Here is a 20,643-nt window from a genome sequence, read left to right as displayed (position 1 = left end):
CGCCCTCTGTGACAGCTGATAACGTCCCATTGATCCGTTCGAAAATTTATTAACCAATCATATTCAATCCTTCAATTCTTCAACGGCCAATCATCTTTCTTCTTTTCAATGTTCGTTCACGTTTCTTTTGATTCTTTCATATTTTGTTTATTATATTTAACAAAGATACAACGTATTTCTTGTTACGAATTAAAGAAAAATCATTGATTTATTTTATTATTCATAATAAATACAAAATGAAATAATAAATTTAATAGTTTTCCCGTGATATATATCTAAAAGTGTTAAACGAATTTTCATAATTCCATTGCAATGGCGCCATTATTTTGGAGACTGCAAATTTATGAATATAAAATGGCTATTCTTATGATTATTATTTCCTTGCTCGAGTAAAATCGGTTAAACTTCCTCAATCAACCAACCGTTCGTTTTCAATTTGATTTTTAACCGAAAAGATAAAAAGTTATAATCTATTGTGTCAAATTAGATTGTCAAAACTTGTTTACATAGGAAGACAATAACATAAGGTAATAAATAAATTTGCATTTGTAAAATCATTAATTTGTGATATAATTTCTCGTAATAATTCATCATCGATGAATGCCGCTTTGTTGCATCAGAATTTGTACAATTTGTATATCTGTTGTTAAGAATTCTTTCAATAAACGTTTCTTTTTTTTTTTTTAAATAAGACATTGAAATATATTGTGGACATTATATAAAGTAAATATCTTTCATTCATTTTATAATAATTCAAAGTAAAATACTAGCGAGTTTTATTACTTTTCAATAATACTTTCTATTACTCATCTTCTAATTAATTATTATTGTATTAATTGTAACATTATTTTGATTAATGATAAAAATCTGATCAATTGTACTAATTTGAAAGCATAACATTAAATTATTCATACAATTTAATTAATTGACACATGTTTATTGATTCTTTTTTTTAGTGATAATCACACAATGTTAAGATTACTGAAACTCATAAACAAAAACTATTTAAAGAAAAAGAACATTACATTACATAGCTTAAAGAGATCTTATTCTGTAAATGTAAAATGTGAAAGGATAAATCACGAAGGAATAGATAGTCTGTCGGATAAATTTCAGAAGGGAACTGTTCTACATGGTTTTATGGTAGATGAAATAGCAAAAATAGATGAAATATATCTTACTGCGATAAGGCTTACACATTTATCTACTGGAGCACAATATGTACATTTGGCAAGAGATGACAGTAATAATGTATTTGGTGTTGCATTTCGTACTTTACCTAAAGATTCTACAGGTGTACCACATATATTAGAACATACGACACTTTGTGGCAGTGAAAAATATCCATGCAAAGATCCATTCTTTCAAATGTTGTCAAGATCTTTAGTTACATTCATGAATGCCCTTACTGCTCCAGATTATACGATGTATCCATTTTCTACGCAAAATTTGAAAGATTACAGAAATTTGCAATCTGTCTATTTAGATAGCGTATTTAAACCTAATTTAAGAGAATTAGATTTTTGTCAAGAAGGATGGAGATTAGAACATACCGATGTTAATGATCAAAATTCTCCTATTATATTTAAGGGTGTAGTATTTAATGAAATGAAAGGAGTATTTAATGAAAATCAAACGATATTAGCTCAAAAATATTTTAATTCAATCTTACCAAGTCACACTTATGCTCATGTATCTGGTGGAGATCCTCTTGTTATACCTACTTTGAAACACAGCGATCTTTTAAACTTTTATAATACTTATTATCATCCATCCAATGCAAGATTTTATTCTTATGGCAATTTTCCACTTGAAGGTCATTTGGAGTTTATCAATGATCAATATCTTTCATCATCGAATAAGACTGATACACCAGTACCGTTAGTTCCTTCAGAAAAACGATGGGATAAACCTAAACACGAACATATTTTCTGTAGACCAGATCCTATGATCGCAGATCCAAGTAGAAATGGTTCCATTGCAATAGGATTTTTGTGTAATGATATAACTGATTTACAATTATCATTTGAAATGGCTGTTTTAGCTAAGTTATTATTAGATGGTCCTAATTCGCCATTTTATAAAAGCTTAATTGAATCAAATATAAGTACTGGCTATGGTTCAAGTACTGGATATGAATCTGAACGTAAAGATACAATGTTTACTGTAAGTCTACAAGGTGTCAAACCTGAAGATTTTTCTAAAGTAGAACAAATTTTTGACGAAACTTTACAAAAAGTTATTGAAGAGGGTTTCGAACAAAATCAAATAGAAGTTGTTTTACATGGCGTCGAATTAGGCGTTAAACATCAATCATCTAATTTTGGATTGGGTATTCTATTTAAAATAATGTCTCTATGGAATCATGATTGTGATATTAAACAATCATTGAGAATAAATGAATTAGTTACAAAGTTTTTAGATAAAATGAAAAACAATCCTAATTATCTTCAAGATCTGGTGCAGAAATATTTAATAAATAATAATCATAGATTGACGGTAACAATGTCACCCGATGAAAAATATGATGATAAAAAAGCTGTTGCCGAACAAGAATTGTTAAAAACTAAATTGAATGAACTGTCCAAAGAAAAATTAGATCAAATATATGAACAAGGACAAATGTTATTAAAGGAAAAAGAGAAAAAGGATAATAAAGATCTTCTTCCAACTTTAAAAATAGAGGATTTGAAAGAGGATGTAACACGATATCAATTATTGAACGTAAATGTCTCTGGTGTTCCATTACAAGTAACAGTACAACCAACAAATGGAATTTCTTATTATCGTGGAATAATTAATACGCAAAGATTACCACAAGAATTAAAAGATCTATTACCACTGTTCACTTCTATTATAGACAAAATGGCTACTAATAATTATGATTACAGAAGTTTTGATCAAATGATACAATTAAAAACTGGTGGATTAAACTTTGATACTCACGTAGCTCAACATAAAAGTAATGTCATGCAATACGAAGAAGGTATTATGATAGAATCATATTGTTTAGATCGAAATATAAATGATATGTGGGGATTATGGTTAGAATTATTCAATAATGTTAAATTAGATGATCTTCAAAGATTTGAAACGTTAGTTAAAACGAATGCGGCATATTTAGTCAGTGGTATTGCTAATCAAGGACATCATTATGCATCCACGATTGCTAGTAGCTTGGTTTCACCTGTAGCTAATCTTAAAGAAAATTATTCTGGATTACAATTTATAAAAAGAATGAAGAACATAGCACAACTTGATGATTTAACACCGATATTAAATCAAATGAACGAAATAGCTGGATATGTTTTGAACAAAAAACATTTAAGATCTGCACTTAATTTTTCTAATGAAAATAAAGAAAATATCTTACGAAGTATCAATTCATTTTACAAATCGTTAAAAGATGATATCAAAGAACCTTATATTATAACTACAGCTACAGATGATAATGATAATAATAGCAAACAAAATGCAATACATTATGTTTTACCATATACAGTTAATTATTCATCAAAGGCAATTTTAACAGTGCCATATGTTGATCCAGAATATGCCAAATTGCGAATATTATCGAAACTTCTTACATCGCTTTATTTACATCCTGAAATTCGTGAAAAGGCTGGAGCTTATGGTGGTGGAGCTTACTTGACTACTTCAGGAACATTTACGTTCTATTCTTATCGAGATCCTAATTCAACTAAAACATTTGATATATTTGATAAGTCGTACGAATTTTTTCAAAATTACAAATTGTCTGACAAAGAAATAGACGAAGCTAAATTAGCCGTTTTTCAACAAATTGATGCTCCATTATCTCCATCCCAACGTGGTTTACTTAAATTTACTAATAAAATTACCGATAATGATATACAAGTACAAAGAGAACAATTAAAAAGTGTTAACAAAGAACAGATTATGGAAGTTGTTGACAAATTTTTAAAACCAGAACAAAAAGGTATTAAAATTGGTCGTGCCCTTCTTGGACCACAGAATAATGATTTGTCGCAAAGACAAATGGAAAATTGGACTATTTATAATAATTAAAAAAAAAAAAAAAAAAAAAACAATAAAGTTAATAATCAACTGAAATAAGTATTATCAAATAATTATATTATTCATTCGAAATTATTAATATTATTTTCAAGATATATATAAGAAAATGTATACAGTGTATATATATATATATATATATATATATCATGTCTATTTATGTTAAACGAAAATAATTTTGAGGAAAATTTATATCTGAAGACATAAAGGTAAACCTAAAGTAATAATCAAACTTAATAGTTAGAAACAAATATTTTGTTTCCAACAAATAAAAGTATCAAATGTTGACAGAATTTTATAATAACAAAACTGTCAAATAAAACATCACGTTATTAAGAATGTGTATAAGTAATTTAATAATTTATAATCATCGTCTCACATAAATCTAGTAAATTGTATGTGAAAATATAAATTAATAATTTACTTTTTACACGCAAAGTGTGTAGGTATTCTGTACAGTTATCATATATAGTATTAATCAGTATCATACATTGAAAATCTACATTACCGACAGAGTCTTTAATAATAAACATTGGCGTTGACGTCGCGTCACAGTAATGGCAGTGTAAAATCTTCATAATTGAATATAAAACAAAAGATATTATTTTATATTAGAACAAGCAAACTAATATTTATAAATATTTAAATTAATATAATAATTAAATTAAAAAAGTTACTTTAATATTTTGAAGAAGATTAATAGTGTGTATATAAATGTTATTATTGAATGTTATTGTTTGGTTATTACATAGATGAAATAAGAGGTTTTGTTTTCCTGTGATGTAACAATATATTTATAATAATATATTTGTAATAATTTTGTATGCAGAGAGTTACACCTATAATTATATTAATATTTTTATTTATTGTTTTTTTTTTAAATAAAAAATATTCCTTTTCCCGTTGTTCTATTTTATTTCTAAAAAAAAAAAAATCAACAGTGTTTCTATCGTATAAAAAGAAATTTGAAATATTCGCGCGTCAAGGCATGAAGGCGCTTCAATCAATTCAGTGTGGCGGACACGTATCTACAGTCACGCCTCTGCAGGCCGTTTACACAACTATACCTTAAATGATAAAACAGACCAGATCAGATTGATTCAAGTTAAAACATGAAAAAAAAGTAACAAATGTAGAATAATTTCAAATGATATTTTATCTAATTAATAAATTAATCATAATTGTGCACGTGATAGAAAATTTCAAATTATTAATCTCTCAATTATCACATAACTATGATGTTTTCTCAACGGGATGAAGAATTGTTAATTCAATATTTTCTCGAAGCATTATGTTTATTTCATAAAACACAATGGATTTATAATCATCCAGTTACTGAAATATTAATTAATGGATCGTTAGATGCTATTCCTAAAGAATGGTTAGATGTATTGCAAAGTTTATCAAATAACAAATTAAATAACTTTGTTGTTAACAAAACATTGGTAAGTAGTAGTATACTTGAATAATATGAATTTAGTGATGATAAAAATGATTTAATAATAATACAAATATTTTCCAACATCTATAAACATTTGATAATTGTTATTTTTTTTTTTTAAATATTACAGCCAGTATGGCCTAAAACACTTCAAGAATTCATAGACAAATGTAAATATACTAATAGGTTATCACGTGTAAATCCTTCAACAACATTGAAAGTGCCGCAACAATTTATAAAACGGTTAAATCCTAAAAAACAACATGAAATAATACATTTGGCAGAATTGATACATGCACAATGTAAAACATTAAAGATTGAAGTTATTGTTGATTTTGGTAGTGGTCTGGTAAGATATCAAGAATGTATTGTTTTACAGAAGTTATAATTTAGATTTTGAATATATAATATTATACACTGTAAAGTATATATAATTTCTTATTTTTTTTTGTAGGGATATGTCAGTCAATTACTGTACCATTTATATGGATATAAAGTGCTTGGATTAGATGGTAATGAAGCAAATATAACTGTAGCACGTAATAGGCAAATGAATATCTATCCAACATCTGTAAATCATGTTAAATATGCCTACTGTAAATTATCGTGTCATTCAATAGAAACAATAGAAACAATAGAATCTCTAATATTATCTGAATTTGGAAAAATTGATAATCTTTGTTTTATTGGATTACATGCTTGCGGTGACTTAAGCGTATACGTATCAAAAATATTCAATCATATGAAGAATGCACAATTATTGATTTTAATTTCTTGTTGTTACCATAAACTTACTGTATCTAAAAATGAAAATGTCATTTCTAATGGTGTTGTACAACATTTTGATCATTTTCCAATGTCGCAATGCCTTAAGAAAGCAATTGATTATTCTAATTTAGATACTAGTATGTTTTTAAGACAACCATTTTTAAGACTAGCATGTCAAGAACCTGCTGAAAGATGGATCAATATGTCACAGGATTCACATGATATACATGCTTTCCATGTACTTGCTAGAGCTGTGTTTGAATTATATGTAAATCAAAGTAAGTAAACATGTGTGTGTGTGTGTGTGTATATATATATTATAATTCATATAATTGATTTTAGATAAATTATATTTAAAAAAGCAAGTTCGAAAAGCTACAAGACTATCACAATGTTCTAGTATTGAAAATTATGTGAAGGATACCTTACTGCGATATACTTTGGAGCCTATCAATGAAACTGTACCACGAAATGAAGGTAAAATAATATATGTATCATGGTTACACATGAGATTATCACGTATAATATCATAAAATGAATTTTATTTGTATTTAAGAAAAATTGAATGATCACGAATTGATTGAAAATGAAATAACTGAATTATGGAAACATCATTGTCAAAGATTACAACAAGTTGAGATTTATACTGGTTTACAATTAATTTTACAAGCATCAGCAGAATCAATGGTCTTACAAGATCGATTGTGTTGGTTACGAGAACAAGGTTTAAATGCTATTATTATTCCTGTTATGAATAATATATTATCTCCACGATCTAATGCTATTGTAGCACAAAAAGTAAACAACATTACGTTAAACAGAATTTTCAAAAGAAATAAAAATGTATAAATATTATATGCAACGTGTATAATATATACCTTTTTGTTTTTCAGCAATAATCTATGTTGCACATATTCTAATTAAAATATTAATAATTTCACTATCTTCCATAAGGATGAATTTGTGACGCAGCTTTGATATTTGTTTTGATTGCACTAGGAGCTTTATTCATTTGTCCCACTATAAGAAAATCATTGAAAATTAATAGAATTCTATTCTATTAAGTATTATATACGATGATTTAAAAACTATTTCATTACTTTGTGTATTTCCAAGAGGTCCTTGTCCTCCAGATTGTTGTTGATTTGCGGGTCTGCCAACCATCATACCACTTGGTACAGGATTAACATTTGACTGAACCATTGGAACTGAATCTGACTATACAAGTAAATTAAACAATAATATTTTTACAGTATCGATGTAGAATCTATTTTTCGTATTTACCTACTATAACAGATACAAATAGTACAAAAAAAAAAACACCATGAAAAGTGTCCTGCACTTATTAATGACAAAAACACCATTCTTTGTTTCATAAAAAATACGATTAATTACTTTCAATCCTTTTCCCATTCCAACAGCAGCGACAAGTGCATGAGTATCCGCTGCACTACTCGTTTGTGCTTGTGTTGCTCTATTACCAGCTTCACTTTCCCATTCCTCACGTGCCTTATTTGCTATATCCCAAACATGACTAATAACTTTAGTGTATTGCGTGACTTGTTTCTGAAATTCATATAAAAACTCGTATGAAATTTAAACCATAATATGTCATTTGTGAGTTCCATTGGACTGTATATGACAAATGCTTAATTATAAACTATATATATATATATATAAATATGAATTAAGCTTTTATCTTAATCACAGTCCATAGTTAATGGAACTGATAAAAAATACAAGCTATCTGATAGTAGCTTACATTATATTCCTATAGTCGTGTGGTTTAGTTAGCACATTAACAAAGAAATAGAATAAATTACTTTAATGTTTATTTATCTAAACAAATTCAATTGTAAAACAATATTTTTACACTTAATACGTATACCAAGAAAATATATATTGTATATATATATATATATATATAGAATTATCTTACGTGGGAAGCTTCATGATTTAAATTAGCTGCTTTGGCTTCTAACTGCATCATTTTTTGTTCCACTTGAGGTTCCAATTTGGTTCTCAAATAATCCGGTACTGAATCATGAGCAAATGTTGGAATTCTACCTTCGGTTAATCGAAGAAGTTCTTCGTCCTTTTCAGGATTTAAACGTAAAGGCAAAACTGTAAGATTTCTTAAATTTGGTGCCTTGTCATGACTGAGTATCTTTGATAAACTGGTCAACTATAAACAAGAATTATTATTTATAATATATTGAATATTGATATAGGTATAATATAATAATAGATAAGTTTACATACGTGTCCAGAAATAAGAGCAAAGTTGTCAAGAAAATTTGGCCAATTTAATGTCTCATATTCGTGTTCTAATTTAAATATCATCGATGCAATGGATGTTTTCAAATCATTGACTCTCATAATAGTAGCCTCTAAGGTAGCATCTAATTGTTTTTCTTCACGTTGCATCTTTTCAATTGTTATTTAAATCTTTAAGTATAATATATATATTTCAATAGACCGATACGTCCAATAATCCGGCACCCCCCGCTAGCGCCACCTACGTCCCTCTACGCTTATGCGCTCCGTCGCTGCGTCGTCGTCTAGCAGTCTAACCTCAAAACTTATCACTTTTTTTCACTGTAATCCAATAATCCGAACATTCCAATATTTCCACACCCTCTGGTTTTTAATAATGCTGGATTAGTGAGACCGTGTAGCAGTCTAACCTCAAAACTTATCACTTTTTTCACTGTAATCCAATAATCCGGCAACCTCTGGTTGTTTTTAATAGTGTTGGATTAGTGAGATCGAACTATATATGGTGTGTGTAACCAAAGTTACATATAATTCATTTAACGTTACACATATTTTCTAAATATATCGAACAATCAATTAATAAAACAATTCTACAAATATTTAATTATTATGTTAATAAAAATGAATAACAGATTTCATACAATTTCTTCACTGATCATGATCACTCATAAACATTGTACTAGGAAAGTTCAATTTACTTCCCTCTATCGACGAATTATGAAACTACTACTCTCGATATATCTCGATAAATCAAATACAAGATCGATCGATTTTACTTTGAAATAAATTATTTGAATTTACGATTATGTACATTTATTTCTATTATATTATTAATTAATATTTATTAATTTATATAATATTTTATATAATATTATTTTAATAATTAATTTAATCCATTACTCGCGCCAATGGCCTTTTATTAGGACGCATTTTTTTTTTTAATAACTGCAACCTCAGAATGAAATTCGTGCTGCGTGAAAATATTAAAAATTCACACTATTTTATTTTAAATCAATAATTTTTATATTTAAATAAATAAAAAAAAATTGTTGCAAAAATAGTTCTATTTGATTAGTATGAATATCATTATGCAGTTAATTTAATTTGCTTTTTTCTGCACTTTCGTAATATGGCGGCGGGTAATGTGGGTTAATATTATTAATATATTTATAATTGTTATAATTTAATATTTTAAATTAAATAATATTATATTAATATTTCAATATAATATAATAAAAAAGAAATATTTTTATATTATTATTATATATATTTAAATAATATAAATTTCTAGAAAATAAATGTAGGATGAAGGCACCAGTCATCGACCATGTTCCAGAAATTGACCATTTTTCACTAACTATATATATATATATATATGCACAAAAGTTTGTGTAGCAGTATAATTATATTTGAATTATGTTTTGTCTTGAAAATATTTAATATTTTTGAAAAAGTCCCAAATGGAGATTGTGGCAGGTTGCATGAAAGAAAATTAATAGGAAACTAATTCTTTTATTATATGCATTTTCTCATACATACAAGAATAACTGTTACTTATGCCATTCTTTCATACAATCCACATGTAAACCGACGTTACATTTGCCACATTGTTTTCTTACATTTGTTTTGCACATTGCACATTTTCTTTGTTTTCCTTCAAGAGTTCTTTTTAAGTAATGTCTTATTGGGCCCGTCCTTACGCCTCTAATTTTTAAGATTAGAAGGAGACACTTGCTGCAAATATGTTCGGACGATATTTCGTCGAAATTCCAATAATGGCATGGGGCTTTGTTAGCATGGCAATATAATACGTAGATGTTTACAACTGTTGTATCGATGATATTGATAAAAATAGGAAAATACCACTTTTTTCCACCAATTGTTATCCTGTATTTGTTAACATTCCAGTCCAGTTTGTCAACACCTCCCATAAACTTATTAAAGTTACTTATGCAATACGATTGAACTATTTTGATTTGTTCTTTCTCAGACTTGGACGATTTAGTTACATTGTTTAACGATTGTACACCTTGACAATTTGACAAGACTTTAACACATTTATTGTTTTTTCAAGTTACACAAAATATTTCATTATTCACATCAAATCTGTAATCTAAACTGCCGTGAGATTCGTTCTTGAATTTATAGTCCGATTTTATAGGGCACTTGTTTAATGGGGGATCCAATAGTCTCTAATAGTAGGAGGGTCCATTCACCATGGTCTTCCGATGGAAGAGCTCATGTTTTTGGGTAAGGGGTTAAGCATAAGAAATTTAACTTTCCATTAATGTTTATTATTTTCGTGTAACACAACTTTTTTCAACAAAATATCCTTCGTTATGATATGACGTCCAAAGTTCAAAGAATATCTTTATGCATCAATACTTTTACTATTCAATAATAATGAAAAAAGTTAGCACTATTTAAGATAAACATTTCTTTTAACTGGTCGAACACATTAGTGCCTTTACCTTAAATATGTTAGATTAGAAATAAACCACTGACAATGAGACAAATGAAGTATATTAGAAATATCAATAGAAACAGGTGAAAATAGAAAAGTGTATTATATCCTCTTCACTATGTTGAATCTACTACTACAATAAAAGAGAAACAATAATAATAATAATAATAATCAGTCTTAGAAACTCCAAAGGAAAACTATCGGAAATAATTGTTGATAGTCGTACATTGTTTTAATGTACGTGTGTAAATGCACACATGTTACATACATAATTACAAATGTCCTCTTATCGTCTAACAGCTATTATCGTCACTAAGGGAATCTTAAATGACAAGAAAACGAGTGAATGCATTATGTTCACTTTCATATGGTAACGTGTATTTCTCTCTTAGTGACTATTTAAAATAGTACACTAACGTAATGGACTTCTTTGATAGTCGTCACTATAAGATCAATAAAGTTTTATTATCCTTTATCGGACAATGGCCATATCAAACGATAACACGAAGAAATTTCACTTTATTCATCTTATTGTCTTTAGCTGGTACACAATATTTAGCCAAGGTATTATATTAATTGTTTTAATCCCTTTCAACCCATTCCTCTTCTCCTCCTGTCTTAACTTAAACAATTTTCTTTTTATCATAGATAACATTTTGTTAATATTATTGTGCTTTTTTTGATTTTCCTTTGATAGTTCTTCGCTTTGATAAATTCGTTCAATGAAATAGACGTTTTATTGGAAAACTTGTCACCGTTCATCATTGATTTAATTAGTTTTATTAAATTATTAAATTGTACGTTTAAAATGAACAAGGTATGAACGATCATGTCCTATTTTACAAATCAAATTATTATATTATATATACTTGTAGTAGTATTATGTATTGTTACAATAATTGCAGTTTATAATTCATGTATTTTATTTTTATATATTATGTTTATTCATGATTTAATATAAATGAATATTATTATTATTATTATTATTATTTATTATAGATGAAGATATTAGTTAATCGTATTAAAACGGATATTATTTCATATACCGAAGCTGATCAAGTTCATACACTTAAAGAATACGCAAAAGATGGTAGAAAATTTACACTTATATACGCAAGTAAATAAAAAATAGAATTAAATGAAAAAAAAAACGATTTTTTAAATCAAAAAAATAAATCATAGAGAATATAAATGATTTGATTCTAGGTGTTTTGTATGGAATAATGGTGGTATTTATGATTACGCCATTGAAACCACTTATTTTGAATACGTTAAACGAAACTGATGAACGACCAATGGTACATCACGTTGAATATTTCGTGGATAATCAAAGATATTATTATTTTATTATTCTTCATTCTTACGTTACCATTGTTATTTGTATATCAATAGTTATTGCAATTGACACAATGTTTCTTGTTTTTATACAACACGTTTGCGGATTATTTTCAACGATTGGGTATGTATATTTAATTATTGTTTCTTTTTACAAAACCTTATTTCAAATCAAAAGTTTTTTCGTTTTATCCAATAGCATATTTAGTATTAATAATTAGTGTTTAATAATTATCTTCAAGCAAAGTAATATTATTAATAAAATTAAATAAAAAAATAGATTATTTGTTAGTAAGTTAACGCAATAGTTAAGAGAACTTTCACTTCGACGTGACTCATACTATACTCATACGATACTCAAACGACGCACAGATTAAGAAGTTACTTACGTAACTACCCTATCGATAAGTTATGCACGTACTACATAAGGTCGTGTGTACCGACACACCTATATTACCGACATTATTCATAAAATGTTTTCTTCAAAAATCAACACATTTAAGTCTTTACAAATTGTGTTATAAACGAGTACACAATAATATTAAAAAATAATATTTTTTTGCAGATATCAACTTTATCATTTGGCAGACAAAGAAACATTGGATTTAGATGTAAATGTTGCTATAAAAGATGACAAACCATATAAAAATATTGCCGAATGTATTTATAGGCATCAAAAAGCGATAGAGTTCGTAATTCTTTTTTGTTTTGTTTTTTTTTTTTTTAAACTAAATTATATCTTGTACGATATCGTACGATGAAAAAAAAATTGTAATAGAAAGAAGAACAAAAAATGCAATAATAATTTTTTCTTTTGTTTATTAAGGTTTGCTAATTTGATGGAATCCTTTTATTCCACGTCTTTCTTTCTACAGGCAGGACTTAATATGATCGCGATGAGTCTTACGAGTTTACAAGTACATCCCTCATTATATACATTTTGTGATCAATGTTGAAAAAATAATTAAGTATATGCATTTTATTTTCGCATAATTATAGACAATTGTTTTTCTAGGCATTTACGTATATGGACGAAATGGCTAAGTTTCTTCAACAAATGGTATTTTCTTATGCACAATTACTTCATTTATTTTTTGAATGTATAAGTGCTCAACGTCTTATAGATCATAGTAATCGAATGCATGAACATTTGTAAGTTAATAATAATACATTCTTAAGTTATTATTTATTTATTTGTTTAGTTATAATATTATTGAAATTAACGCAAAACGTTATAAAATATATTACGATACGCATATGCTAACGCAAGCGCAACAAAATTTCGCTAATGCGCCAATTTGCATCTAAAATTGTTGCGACAAAACATAGAATAAAAAACTTTATTTAAAATCAAAACACTTGAAAAATTCCAAACTTATAAAATTCAAAATTTATAAAAAGTAGTCAGTCGAATTTCGATGGAAAATGAGCCGATATAAAATTTAGCATAGATTTAAAACAGTTTTTATTTTCTTTCACCTGATACTGTCGCCAAAACCCTGACGAAACTCTGATAAATCCCTGACGAAACTCTGACGGTTGCTTTGTGCAAGCAACAAGCTTGTTGTGTGCGAACAACAAGTTTGCTCTTTATTGGCGCATTAGCGAAATTTTTGCTGCGGTGGCATAAGTACCCCTAAATATTTATTATTTTAATAATTATATTATTAATTATTATAGAATAAATGTGCAATGGTATCAAACATCTATTAGAACAAGAAAAATAATAAATATTATGTTAATTAGATCAAGATTACCTTGCACATTAACTGCTGCAAATATGTTTGTCATATCTATGGAAACTTTTAGCTCGGTAAGAAATAATTCATTTTCTTTCTTTCACTCTTTTTTTATTTTTCGATTATATTACGCGATTATGTATCATTTTATTATATATATATAGTAATAAATAAATTGTTTTGTTTTCTTTTTATTCTTTAAGATTGTCCGTACATCCATGTCGTATTTCACTGTTCTGCGTACTGCTCAATAAAATTTTACAAAATTTGTGAAAAATGTATAATATAAATATTGAAATAAGATTTATTACAGTTTAATCACTGATTGTGAGAATATTATAAACCTAATAAACAAATTATCTATTATTTAAAAATATTTAAAATATATTAAACAAAATAAAATACAATCTCGTTGATTAAGATATCTTTATACGCGTGCACGTGTAAAAACGATTGCCAAAAATCTGTTTTTTTTTTTTAATGTAATTTTATTAACATGTTTTATAAGTAATACAAAAATAAGAAAATACAGTAGAGCTTGTTTTTGTGCTGTCCTTTTCTATGCAATTTCTTTTTTGTGCGATCTTTTTTTTAATGCAATTTTTTTTTATCCTGAAAAATTTAGCATGAGAAGTTTCGACAAACTCCTCGCCCCTTTGCTAATTATGAAAATTCCTTAACAATAATTTCATAAGTCCTTAAAAGTCACATTCTGTATAATTGTACTGAAATGATTTCTGTTTTTGGTTGATTGTTCATTGACTACTCAGAAAGCTCCGCTTTCCATAGCTCCCTTTACAAAGTAAAAGGAGTGAACGATCATCGGTGATCAAAATCTTGAAATTTCAATCAAGATCTTGAATCGTCCTCACGCTCAGGAAAGGGAACTACAACTCGTCATCGTAGTTGCAACGTCTCAGCTTTACGCTAAACAGTTGTGAAGATATACTACAGAAATGATCCTGTGAAGTATGATCTTAACTCTACCGTGATTTTTTAAGCGTTATATACAATTCGAAGTATAGTATTACTTACGAGAAACGGTAAATGGAATCTGCCATCTAGTGTTCAGTCAAAGAACTAACTGATTTTTTCAAGTGAACGCTTTTTTTCAATTGCAACGCTATTACACACATACATTCTTTTGGTAAATAAGTTCTTTTGGTAAAAGTTTTTTAAGTAAATATGTTCCTTGATGTCTACAGATTAATATAAGTCCAATATCATTAAAATCCGTTATTTGGTTCCAAAGTTATATTAAATAATAATACGAGGGTCTGTAAATGTGCAATTTCTGCTGCGAAGTTGTGCAAAGTTGCTGCTACCCAGCGTCGAAAGTTGTGCGAAGTGCAAAGGGTTAGTTATACATAAAAAATCTGAACAGAACCATCTGTTATGTCAATCCCTGTAAAAATATCTGAAACAAAAGATTATATGAAACAATATCCATTAATTATATGCTGTTGTTTTCTCGAATTCTTTAATCAACTCACTATCTCAATAAAATAAATGATTACATATATTGTAACGGCAGATTCTTGGAGTTCTTCTAAAATTTGTGTCCATGTCTTATTTTAAAAACTTTTCAAAGTTATTGCAAATTTCATCAATTCTTTTATTAGCGTCGTGACATTGTTTCTCATGAAATTCAATAATTTCTGCCATACGTATTGCATCGACCAACGTTAAATCTCGTACTTGTATCAATTTGTCTTTAACTCGATTATTTTTTAGACCAATAACGAATCGATCGAGTAAGATTGAGGTTGTGTCATAATTAAAATTACATTTAACAATTAAACTCGTTAATGTGTCGGCATAATGTTTTGCTGACTCGCCATCAAATTGATGTCGATGATCAAAACGATATCTTGCAGCTATATTTCCTCGATACCACGAGAACATATCTTCTAATATATCTATAAGTATATCGTATGAAACATCATAACGTTTCATAGAACTTATTTTATTCAAAACCGACGAACGAGTATTTTCTTCAATCATATTTAATAAAGTAGGACCCTTTAAATGTTTTGGTATTTGTAAATAATCGAAAAAATATTCAAAATCATTTTGCCATATAAGAAATTCCATCATATCTGAATCAAACTTTGAAAGCAAATTATGTATTTGGTTTGTCATTTTTTTTTTCAATGTTTCAAATTATAGTTTATATTATATCAAGAAAAAAATTAATAGTCTGTTATATTTTATGCACGTTAAGTAGATGACCTGGTGGAAATTCGTTTTCACTTTCACCAATAAACACACTTCACTTTTCGTAATATACTTGTCAATTATTTGTTGAAGAGAAAAAAATAAACAAAACAAAATGTAAATGCATTTACATCTGATCTTTGTTTCTTAATTAAGATTGATAATGGTTTTATTAAAAGTGGAATACTCTCTAATAAGATTAACAATACAAAACTTCCGACCAGTTTCTTGATTGTTTAATGAACGTTAATCGACTGTCTAATAAAATTTTAATATTGACTAACAAGACAAAGAAAGTTATTCAGTGAAAGGATAAGTCCTTGTTACATAAATCAATATGACTGTAAATAAACATAATAAACAGTGTGTTTAAATATGATGAATTTGAACCTTAACCGAAATCGACGGATATAGTTTTGTTTATTGTTCTCTTGACGTTAGTTTCATCTCTTTGTAAATTTGGGTTCAGATCAGAAGTTTGTAGGGGCCAGTCTAAAAAAGTAAATCCATGAGCTGTTAACTATTCCTTGATGATTTCTTTCTAGTCTTTAGGGTCGTTTTCATGCTGAAAAATAACTTCTTTTGCATTCTTATTCCATTTTGCCAAGCTTTCAATTAAACTTTTTTACAGAATGGGTGTGCATGATGTTACAATTATTTGACTTTCAATTTTTTCAATGCACCCAACGTCCTGACTAGGGCAACCTCAAATCATGGATATGATCTCCTCCAAATTTTAATGCTTCCTTTTTTTCGACGCAACTCAAATAAATAGTCATTGTTTAGCTTAGATGCTAATATAAAATTTTAATCTAAAGATTAAACTTATCTTCTACTACAGGGATTATTATTAATTATTTCCTTTAGCGAAATTAAATAAGCTACTGGTTATTATTTAGTTTCTTATTTAATTATTATTTAAATTAAGCCTACCTGAAAAGAATTATACTTCAAACTTTTTGTTTATTTTCTTTTGTAAAATATTACGTAATTTTTGTGCTAAAATAAACCCCTTAAAAAGTCAATAAAAAAAACAAAGTAGTGTGAAGTTCTATTTCTTTTTCTTATTTAATAAGTTCATGTTTTAATATTTAGTAAAAAATATATTTCGCCCAAACAGGGACTTGAACCCTGGACCCTCAGATTAAAAGTCTGATGCTCTACCGACTGAGCTATTCAGGCATGTACTACACATTAAAATCTTCTTAGTATAAAGATGAATCGATGAAACTGTGATGACGAGTTGTTATTCTCCTTAGTAATGTCAAGACTGTTCAGAATATTATTGGTAAACCGATGGGGTCGTTCGAACCTTTTACTGAACACTTTAAGGGACCGAAGTTATTTATAAGGACCATTGTTGAAGTGAAAACTTCTTTAGAATAGGGAGTGATTTGAAAAAAATGAAACATGGTCCGTCAGGCAACAAAACGGTGGGCGGCTAGTAGTACGGGAGTTAGCAACATTGGGAAAACAATAATTTCAGGTCAGCTGATTGTTTTATGTTTCTCTTTCTTCTTGCTCTTTCAATTAGAGCCTGGACTACCTGGCTGGCGGTAGTGGTTGCGTTTAATAGTGCACATTTTACCTGTACAGGTAATAATCCTAAATTTTAAAAAAATGTTTTTAAACCGCAGGGAATAGGCGAACAGTATCTCCACGTCATAGGATTACTTTGTTTCGTGCCTATCCCAAGTGAACCGGGACGGTTTTTCTCAATCCACAAGTAGCACTAACATAACATCAGATCACACTTGAAAAGTATGAAAAGTATTGCAGTATAATGCTAGTAATCAGAGAGAGACAATTGCAGAATATATTGCTAAGAAGGAGACAGAAAACCATTACAAAATTACAAGTCCCAATAAAAAAATGTTAAGATAAAAAATAAAATAAAATTAAGAATAAAACTGTGTTAGAAAGGAGGATATTAAAAGTGCATTATTAAAGATTTAAAAATTACATTTTTTATTTCAAATGCTCTGGTCATCACAGAATTTGCACACGAATTGCAAATCATCACCTCAATCAATGAGGTATTTAAGTTTTTTCATTTTTTCAGTCCTTAATAGTGTTACAAAAGAAGGATGCATCTTCATAATCATCATCGTCTTGGGAATCGTCGTTGTCATTTAATCTTCTATCATCTGTAACAAAATAAATTAACATTAGCGTTAATTCTTTTCGTTTCTTATATGATACTTTAGTTATTATTGATAGATGTTCTATTTCATACTTACTTTTGTCAAATCATCTTCTGATAAACTGCAATCTTTGTGAATAATAATTTTTTTCTTTCGTCTCGATAGTATTCTAATTGATTTCTTGAAATGTTTTTGTATTTTTGTTTCAAGATAATGATTAGTTATTAAATTAATATCTGACTGAGGCTGAAGTTTCTGCTCATATTTCAACTTATTATTGTACGTATCAAAAAGAGATGATACCAATACACATTTTCTTTTGTTTAAAACTTCTTCTTCTATTATTGACACGATATGATTAAAAATATCTTTATGGATATTACGACATTCACGCCAAGATTTATATGGAAGTTTTGTAACTACTCTATTATAATCATTTAAATATTTTAATTCGCACACACGATGATAAAGAATTGATCTATTTGTGGATTTAAAAAGATCAATTTTCTGTAACAACTCTTCATTATTGAGTTTTTCCATCCACTCCATGATATTTTCATAAATTTTTGCATCGTTTGACGAATGTAGCTTTTGTCTTTTACCCTTAGTCTGCTTACGATTTTTATCACAAAAAAAACATATATTTTCAAGTTGTTCAATATATTCAATTTTAATGTAAGAAATGTCAATTGAATCACAAGTGGAGCTGAAAGCAACATCTCCTAACGTTGTCTGACTATCTAAAGTTGAATCAGCATCTTCTGATAGTATTTCACTCTTAATACTTTGATAAGGATGTCCTGACATGCACTGATTATCTGAACTTGGAGCAACATCTTCTGGTATTAATTTACTGTTTAAATTCAGTTCAGAATCTCCTGATGTTATCTTACTATTTGAACTTGAAGAAGCAACCTCACATGCAATCTCACTGTTTGAGCTTAGAGTTACGTTTCTTGGAATAGTTTGACTAATATCTACTGGAGTATTCGATGACGAAGTAGGTGAACTGGAATTACTAGCATAATCTGTTTCTGACAATGAATTGCGGTATCTTGCCATTAAAGCTGTAAAACGATTGTAACAGTGTCTATGATATCCATCTGTGTTATTTATTTGTGTAGGCAACTCGATGTCATTGTACTTTAATTTATATTTCACACGTATTTTCAAAATTTCCTGGCATTTGTTTAGTGTTTTACTCACGAAAAGTACTCTTTTATCATTTTTCTTTTTGCAAAAAACACATCTTATTTTATTACTGGCCATTGTAACAAAATTTAACAATAAACAGTAAAAACAACACAAACCAAACATGTACATTTGGAATCACGCCATCTTGTAAACATGTCAGTTGCGCCGTCGTCGCTATTTCTCTTGCACTCTGAACTGTCTCTCTCTCTGACTACTAGCATCATACTACAATATTTTTCATAAGTTTGTCGTTTTTATTGTAAGTTTAACAATCGCCAAACGTCAGAGCAGTGAAAGCCAGATCGCGGAACATTTCTACCCCTTCCCTCGAGCCCAGCGACATTGTTTTAAACATTGTTCAAATATGCATTGTCTCCATGTATTTCTCCGCAGCGCGTGGTGGGGGTATTTTTTGTCCTCTGTCGCGTAGCTAATCTCGGCTTCCCTCAGCTTCTTTCGGTTTCCCGACACACCGACACGTAACATTTCGTTGTGTACTAGGCATGCTGCGAACGCTCGAGAGAAGGGGTAGAAATGTTCTACCATCTGGCTTCACCGTTGGTAAATTTCGACAATTGCCGACTATTTCCGACCATTCACGTAAACAAATGTTTCTATTAACGATGGTTCAAAAACATAACCTCAAATTAAGAAGACGTATAAAAGTACTAGCTCTTAAGGTATTTATTAACATATTAATGTTATCGAAGATCAAAATTGATAGATTTATTTTTATTATTTAAAAATAATGGATCGGCATGAACTTCAACAAGGTTTTACTTCACAAACCAGTTTGTGATTCATTATTGAAAAATCCAAGTATTAATTGTTCGTTGGAGATTATTGAGTGTATAAAAACAATCTCCGATGGTGCTATTCAAGATTTATATGATTACATTTTATTTCCTGTAATTGTACATTTACAAAATGAAATTGTCAGGTAATATAATAATAATGCATAATATATTTTAATAACCTTAATAAGAATGTTGTGTCATTTCATTTGTTTGT

At 28.3% G+C, this 20,643-nt stretch overlaps 6 protein-coding genes and 2 non-coding genes across 12 annotated transcripts; 3 read left to right on the top strand and 5 right to left on the bottom strand.

Moving 5' to 3' along the window:
- The first annotated feature begins 368 nt into the window (after window positions 1-368).
- Window positions 369-4,074, top strand: LOC107073355 (presequence protease, mitochondrial). The gene is made up of 2 exons (XM_015333955.2): window positions 369-527; window positions 957-4,074. The coding sequence occupies exon 2, from the start codon at window positions 970-972 to the stop codon at window positions 4,045-4,047; it is 3,078 nt and encodes a 1,025-aa protein (XP_015189441.2). The 5' UTR covers window positions 369-527; window positions 957-969; the 3' UTR covers window positions 4,048-4,074.
- Window positions 4,075-5,063: 989 nt separating this feature from the next.
- LOC107073357 (methyltransferase-like protein 25B) lies at window positions 5,064-7,215 on the top strand. 2 transcript variants are annotated; one of them, XM_015333959.2, is made up of 6 exons: window positions 5,064-5,498; window positions 5,625-5,843; window positions 5,949-6,540; window positions 6,605-6,739; window positions 6,819-7,060; window positions 7,156-7,215. In XM_015333959.2, exons 1-6 carry the CDS (start codon window positions 5,289-5,291, stop codon window positions 7,159-7,161), a joined length of 1,404 nt encoding a protein of 467 aa, XP_015189445.1. In that variant the 5' UTR covers window positions 5,064-5,288; the 3' UTR covers window positions 7,162-7,215. The 2 variants fall into 2 exon arrangements, with proteins under 2 accessions (XP_015189445.1, XP_015189443.1); XM_015333957.2 differs by lacking the exon at window positions 7,156-7,215 and having other exon boundaries at window positions 6,819-7,117.
- MED8 (mediator complex subunit 8) lies at window positions 6,783-9,244 on the bottom strand. Of its 2 annotated transcripts, XR_016177051.1 has the most exons (6): window positions 8,525-9,244; window positions 8,202-8,447; window positions 7,658-7,828; window positions 7,363-7,480; window positions 7,141-7,282; window positions 6,783-7,043 (listed from the first exon to the last, which is right to left on the bottom strand). XR_016177051.1 is itself a non-coding variant. In XM_015333961.2 (5 exons), exons 1-5 carry the CDS (start codon window positions 8,687-8,689, stop codon window positions 7,203-7,205), a joined length of 780 nt encoding a protein of 259 aa, XP_015189447.1. In that variant the 5' UTR covers window positions 8,690-9,243; the 3' UTR covers window positions 7,067-7,202. The 2 variants fall into 2 exon arrangements, 1 of the variants encoding a protein (XP_015189447.1); XM_015333961.2 differs by lacking the exon at window positions 6,783-7,043 and having other exon boundaries at window positions 7,067-7,282; window positions 8,525-9,243.
- A 400-nt stretch (window positions 9,245-9,644) lies between these two features.
- On the top strand, window positions 9,645-14,261 carry LOC107073352 (odorant receptor 13a). Its single transcript, XM_089173837.1, has 8 exons — window positions 9,645-11,567; window positions 11,701-11,820; window positions 12,003-12,120; window positions 12,210-12,462; window positions 12,904-13,026; window positions 13,165-13,255; window positions 13,354-13,490; window positions 14,019-14,261. The coding sequence occupies exons 1-8, from the start codon at window positions 11,424-11,426 to the stop codon at window positions 14,239-14,241; spliced, it is 1,209 nt and encodes a 402-aa protein (XP_089029963.1). The 5' UTR covers window positions 9,645-11,423; the 3' UTR covers window positions 14,242-14,261.
- A 3-nt stretch (window positions 14,262-14,264) lies between these two features.
- LOC149032116 (uncharacterized) lies at window positions 14,265-16,534 on the bottom strand. 3 transcript variants are annotated; one of them, XM_089173835.1, is made up of 3 exons: window positions 15,571-16,534; window positions 15,113-15,494; window positions 14,265-15,039 (listed from the first exon to the last, which is right to left on the bottom strand). In XM_089173835.1, exon 1 carries the CDS (start codon window positions 16,217-16,219, stop codon window positions 15,647-15,649), a length of 573 nt encoding a protein of 190 aa, XP_089029961.1. In that variant the 5' UTR covers window positions 16,220-16,534; the 3' UTR covers window positions 14,265-15,039; window positions 15,113-15,494; window positions 15,571-15,646. The 3 variants fall into 3 exon arrangements, with proteins under 3 accessions (XP_089029961.1, XP_089029960.1, XP_089029962.1); XM_089173834.1 differs by lacking the exon at window positions 14,265-15,039 and having other exon boundaries at window positions 15,112-15,494; XM_089173836.1 differs by lacking the exon at window positions 14,265-15,039 and having other exon boundaries at window positions 15,112-15,494; window positions 15,595-16,534.
- On the bottom strand, window positions 14,839-15,056 carry LOC149032117 (small nucleolar RNA U3). Its single transcript, XR_016177059.1, has one exon. It is a non-coding gene; the product is annotated as a small nucleolar RNA U3 (small nucleolar RNA).
- Window positions 16,535-17,403: 869 nt separating the features above from the next.
- On the bottom strand, window positions 17,404-17,476 carry TRNAK-UUU (transfer RNA lysine (anticodon UUU)). Its single transcript has one exon. It is a non-coding gene; the product is annotated as a tRNA-Lys (tRNA).
- An 875-nt stretch (window positions 17,477-18,351) lies between these two features.
- On the bottom strand, window positions 18,352-19,787 carry LOC149032114 (uncharacterized). The gene is made up of 3 exons (XM_089173984.1): window positions 19,749-19,787; window positions 18,535-19,581; window positions 18,352-18,441 (listed from the first exon to the last, which is right to left on the bottom strand). The coding sequence occupies exons 1-3, from the start codon at window positions 19,785-19,787 to the stop codon at window positions 18,427-18,429; spliced, it is 1,101 nt and encodes a 366-aa protein (XP_089030110.1). The 3' UTR covers window positions 18,352-18,426.
- Window positions 19,788-20,643: the final 856 nt, after the last annotated feature.

This window comes from Polistes dominula, unplaced genomic scaffold, assembly GCF_049000335.1.
Source record: "Polistes dominula isolate Pdom_NZ unplaced genomic scaffold, Pdom_raw_medaka contig_75, whole genome shotgun sequence".
NCBI classification, from domain to species: Eukaryota; Metazoa; Arthropoda; class Insecta; order Hymenoptera; family Vespidae; genus Polistes; species Polistes dominula.
This window is presented reverse-complemented; position numbering and strand designations above follow the sequence as displayed.

Coding starts and splice junctions, on each gene's coding strand:
- LOC149032116 (XM_089173835.1), bottom strand. CDS start 16,219: ATGACAAACCAAATACATAATTTGCTTTCAAAGTTTGATTCAGATATG.
- LOC149032114 (XM_089173984.1), bottom strand. CDS start 19,787: ATGTTTACAAGATGGCGTGATTCCAAATGTACATGTTTG. Junction 19,582..19,748: donor ATTCCAAATGTACATGTTTG/GTTTGTGTTGTT, acceptor TATAAATTAAAG/TACAATGACATCGAGTTGCC.
- LOC107073357 (XM_015333957.2), top strand. CDS start 5,289: ATGATGTTTTCTCAACGGGATGAAGAATTGTTAATTCAATATTTTCTC. Junction 5,844..5,948: donor TTGATTTTGGTAGTGGTCTG/GTAAGATATCAA, acceptor TTTTTTTTGTAG/GGATATGTCAGTCAATTACT. Junction 6,740..6,818: donor AACTGTACCACGAAATGAAG/GTAAAATAATAT, acceptor TTTGTATTTAAG/AAAAATTGAATGATCACGAA.
- MED8 (XM_015333961.2), bottom strand. CDS start 8,689: ATGCAACGTGAAGAAAAACAATTAGATGCTACCTTAGAGGCTACTATT. Junction 7,829..8,201: donor TAAATCATGAAGCTTCCCAC/GTAAGATAATTC, acceptor TATGAATTTCAG/AAACAAGTCACGCAATACAC. Junction 7,481..7,657: donor GAATGGGAAAAGGATTGAAA/GTAATTAATCGT, acceptor TTACTTGTATAG/TCAGATTCAGTTCCAATGGT.
- LOC107073355 (XM_015333955.2), top strand. CDS start 970: ATGTTAAGATTACTGAAACTCATAAACAAAAACTATTTAAAGAAAAAG.
- LOC107073352 (XM_089173837.1), top strand. CDS start 11,424: ATGGACTTCTTTGATAGTCGTCACTATAAGATCAATAAAGTTTTATTA. Junction 11,821..12,002: donor GTACGTTTAAAATGAACAAG/GTATGAACGATC, acceptor TATTTATTATAG/ATGAAGATATTAGTTAATCG. Junction 12,463..12,903: donor GGATTATTTTCAACGATTGG/GTATGTATATTT, acceptor ATTTTTTTGCAG/ATATCAACTTTATCATTTGG.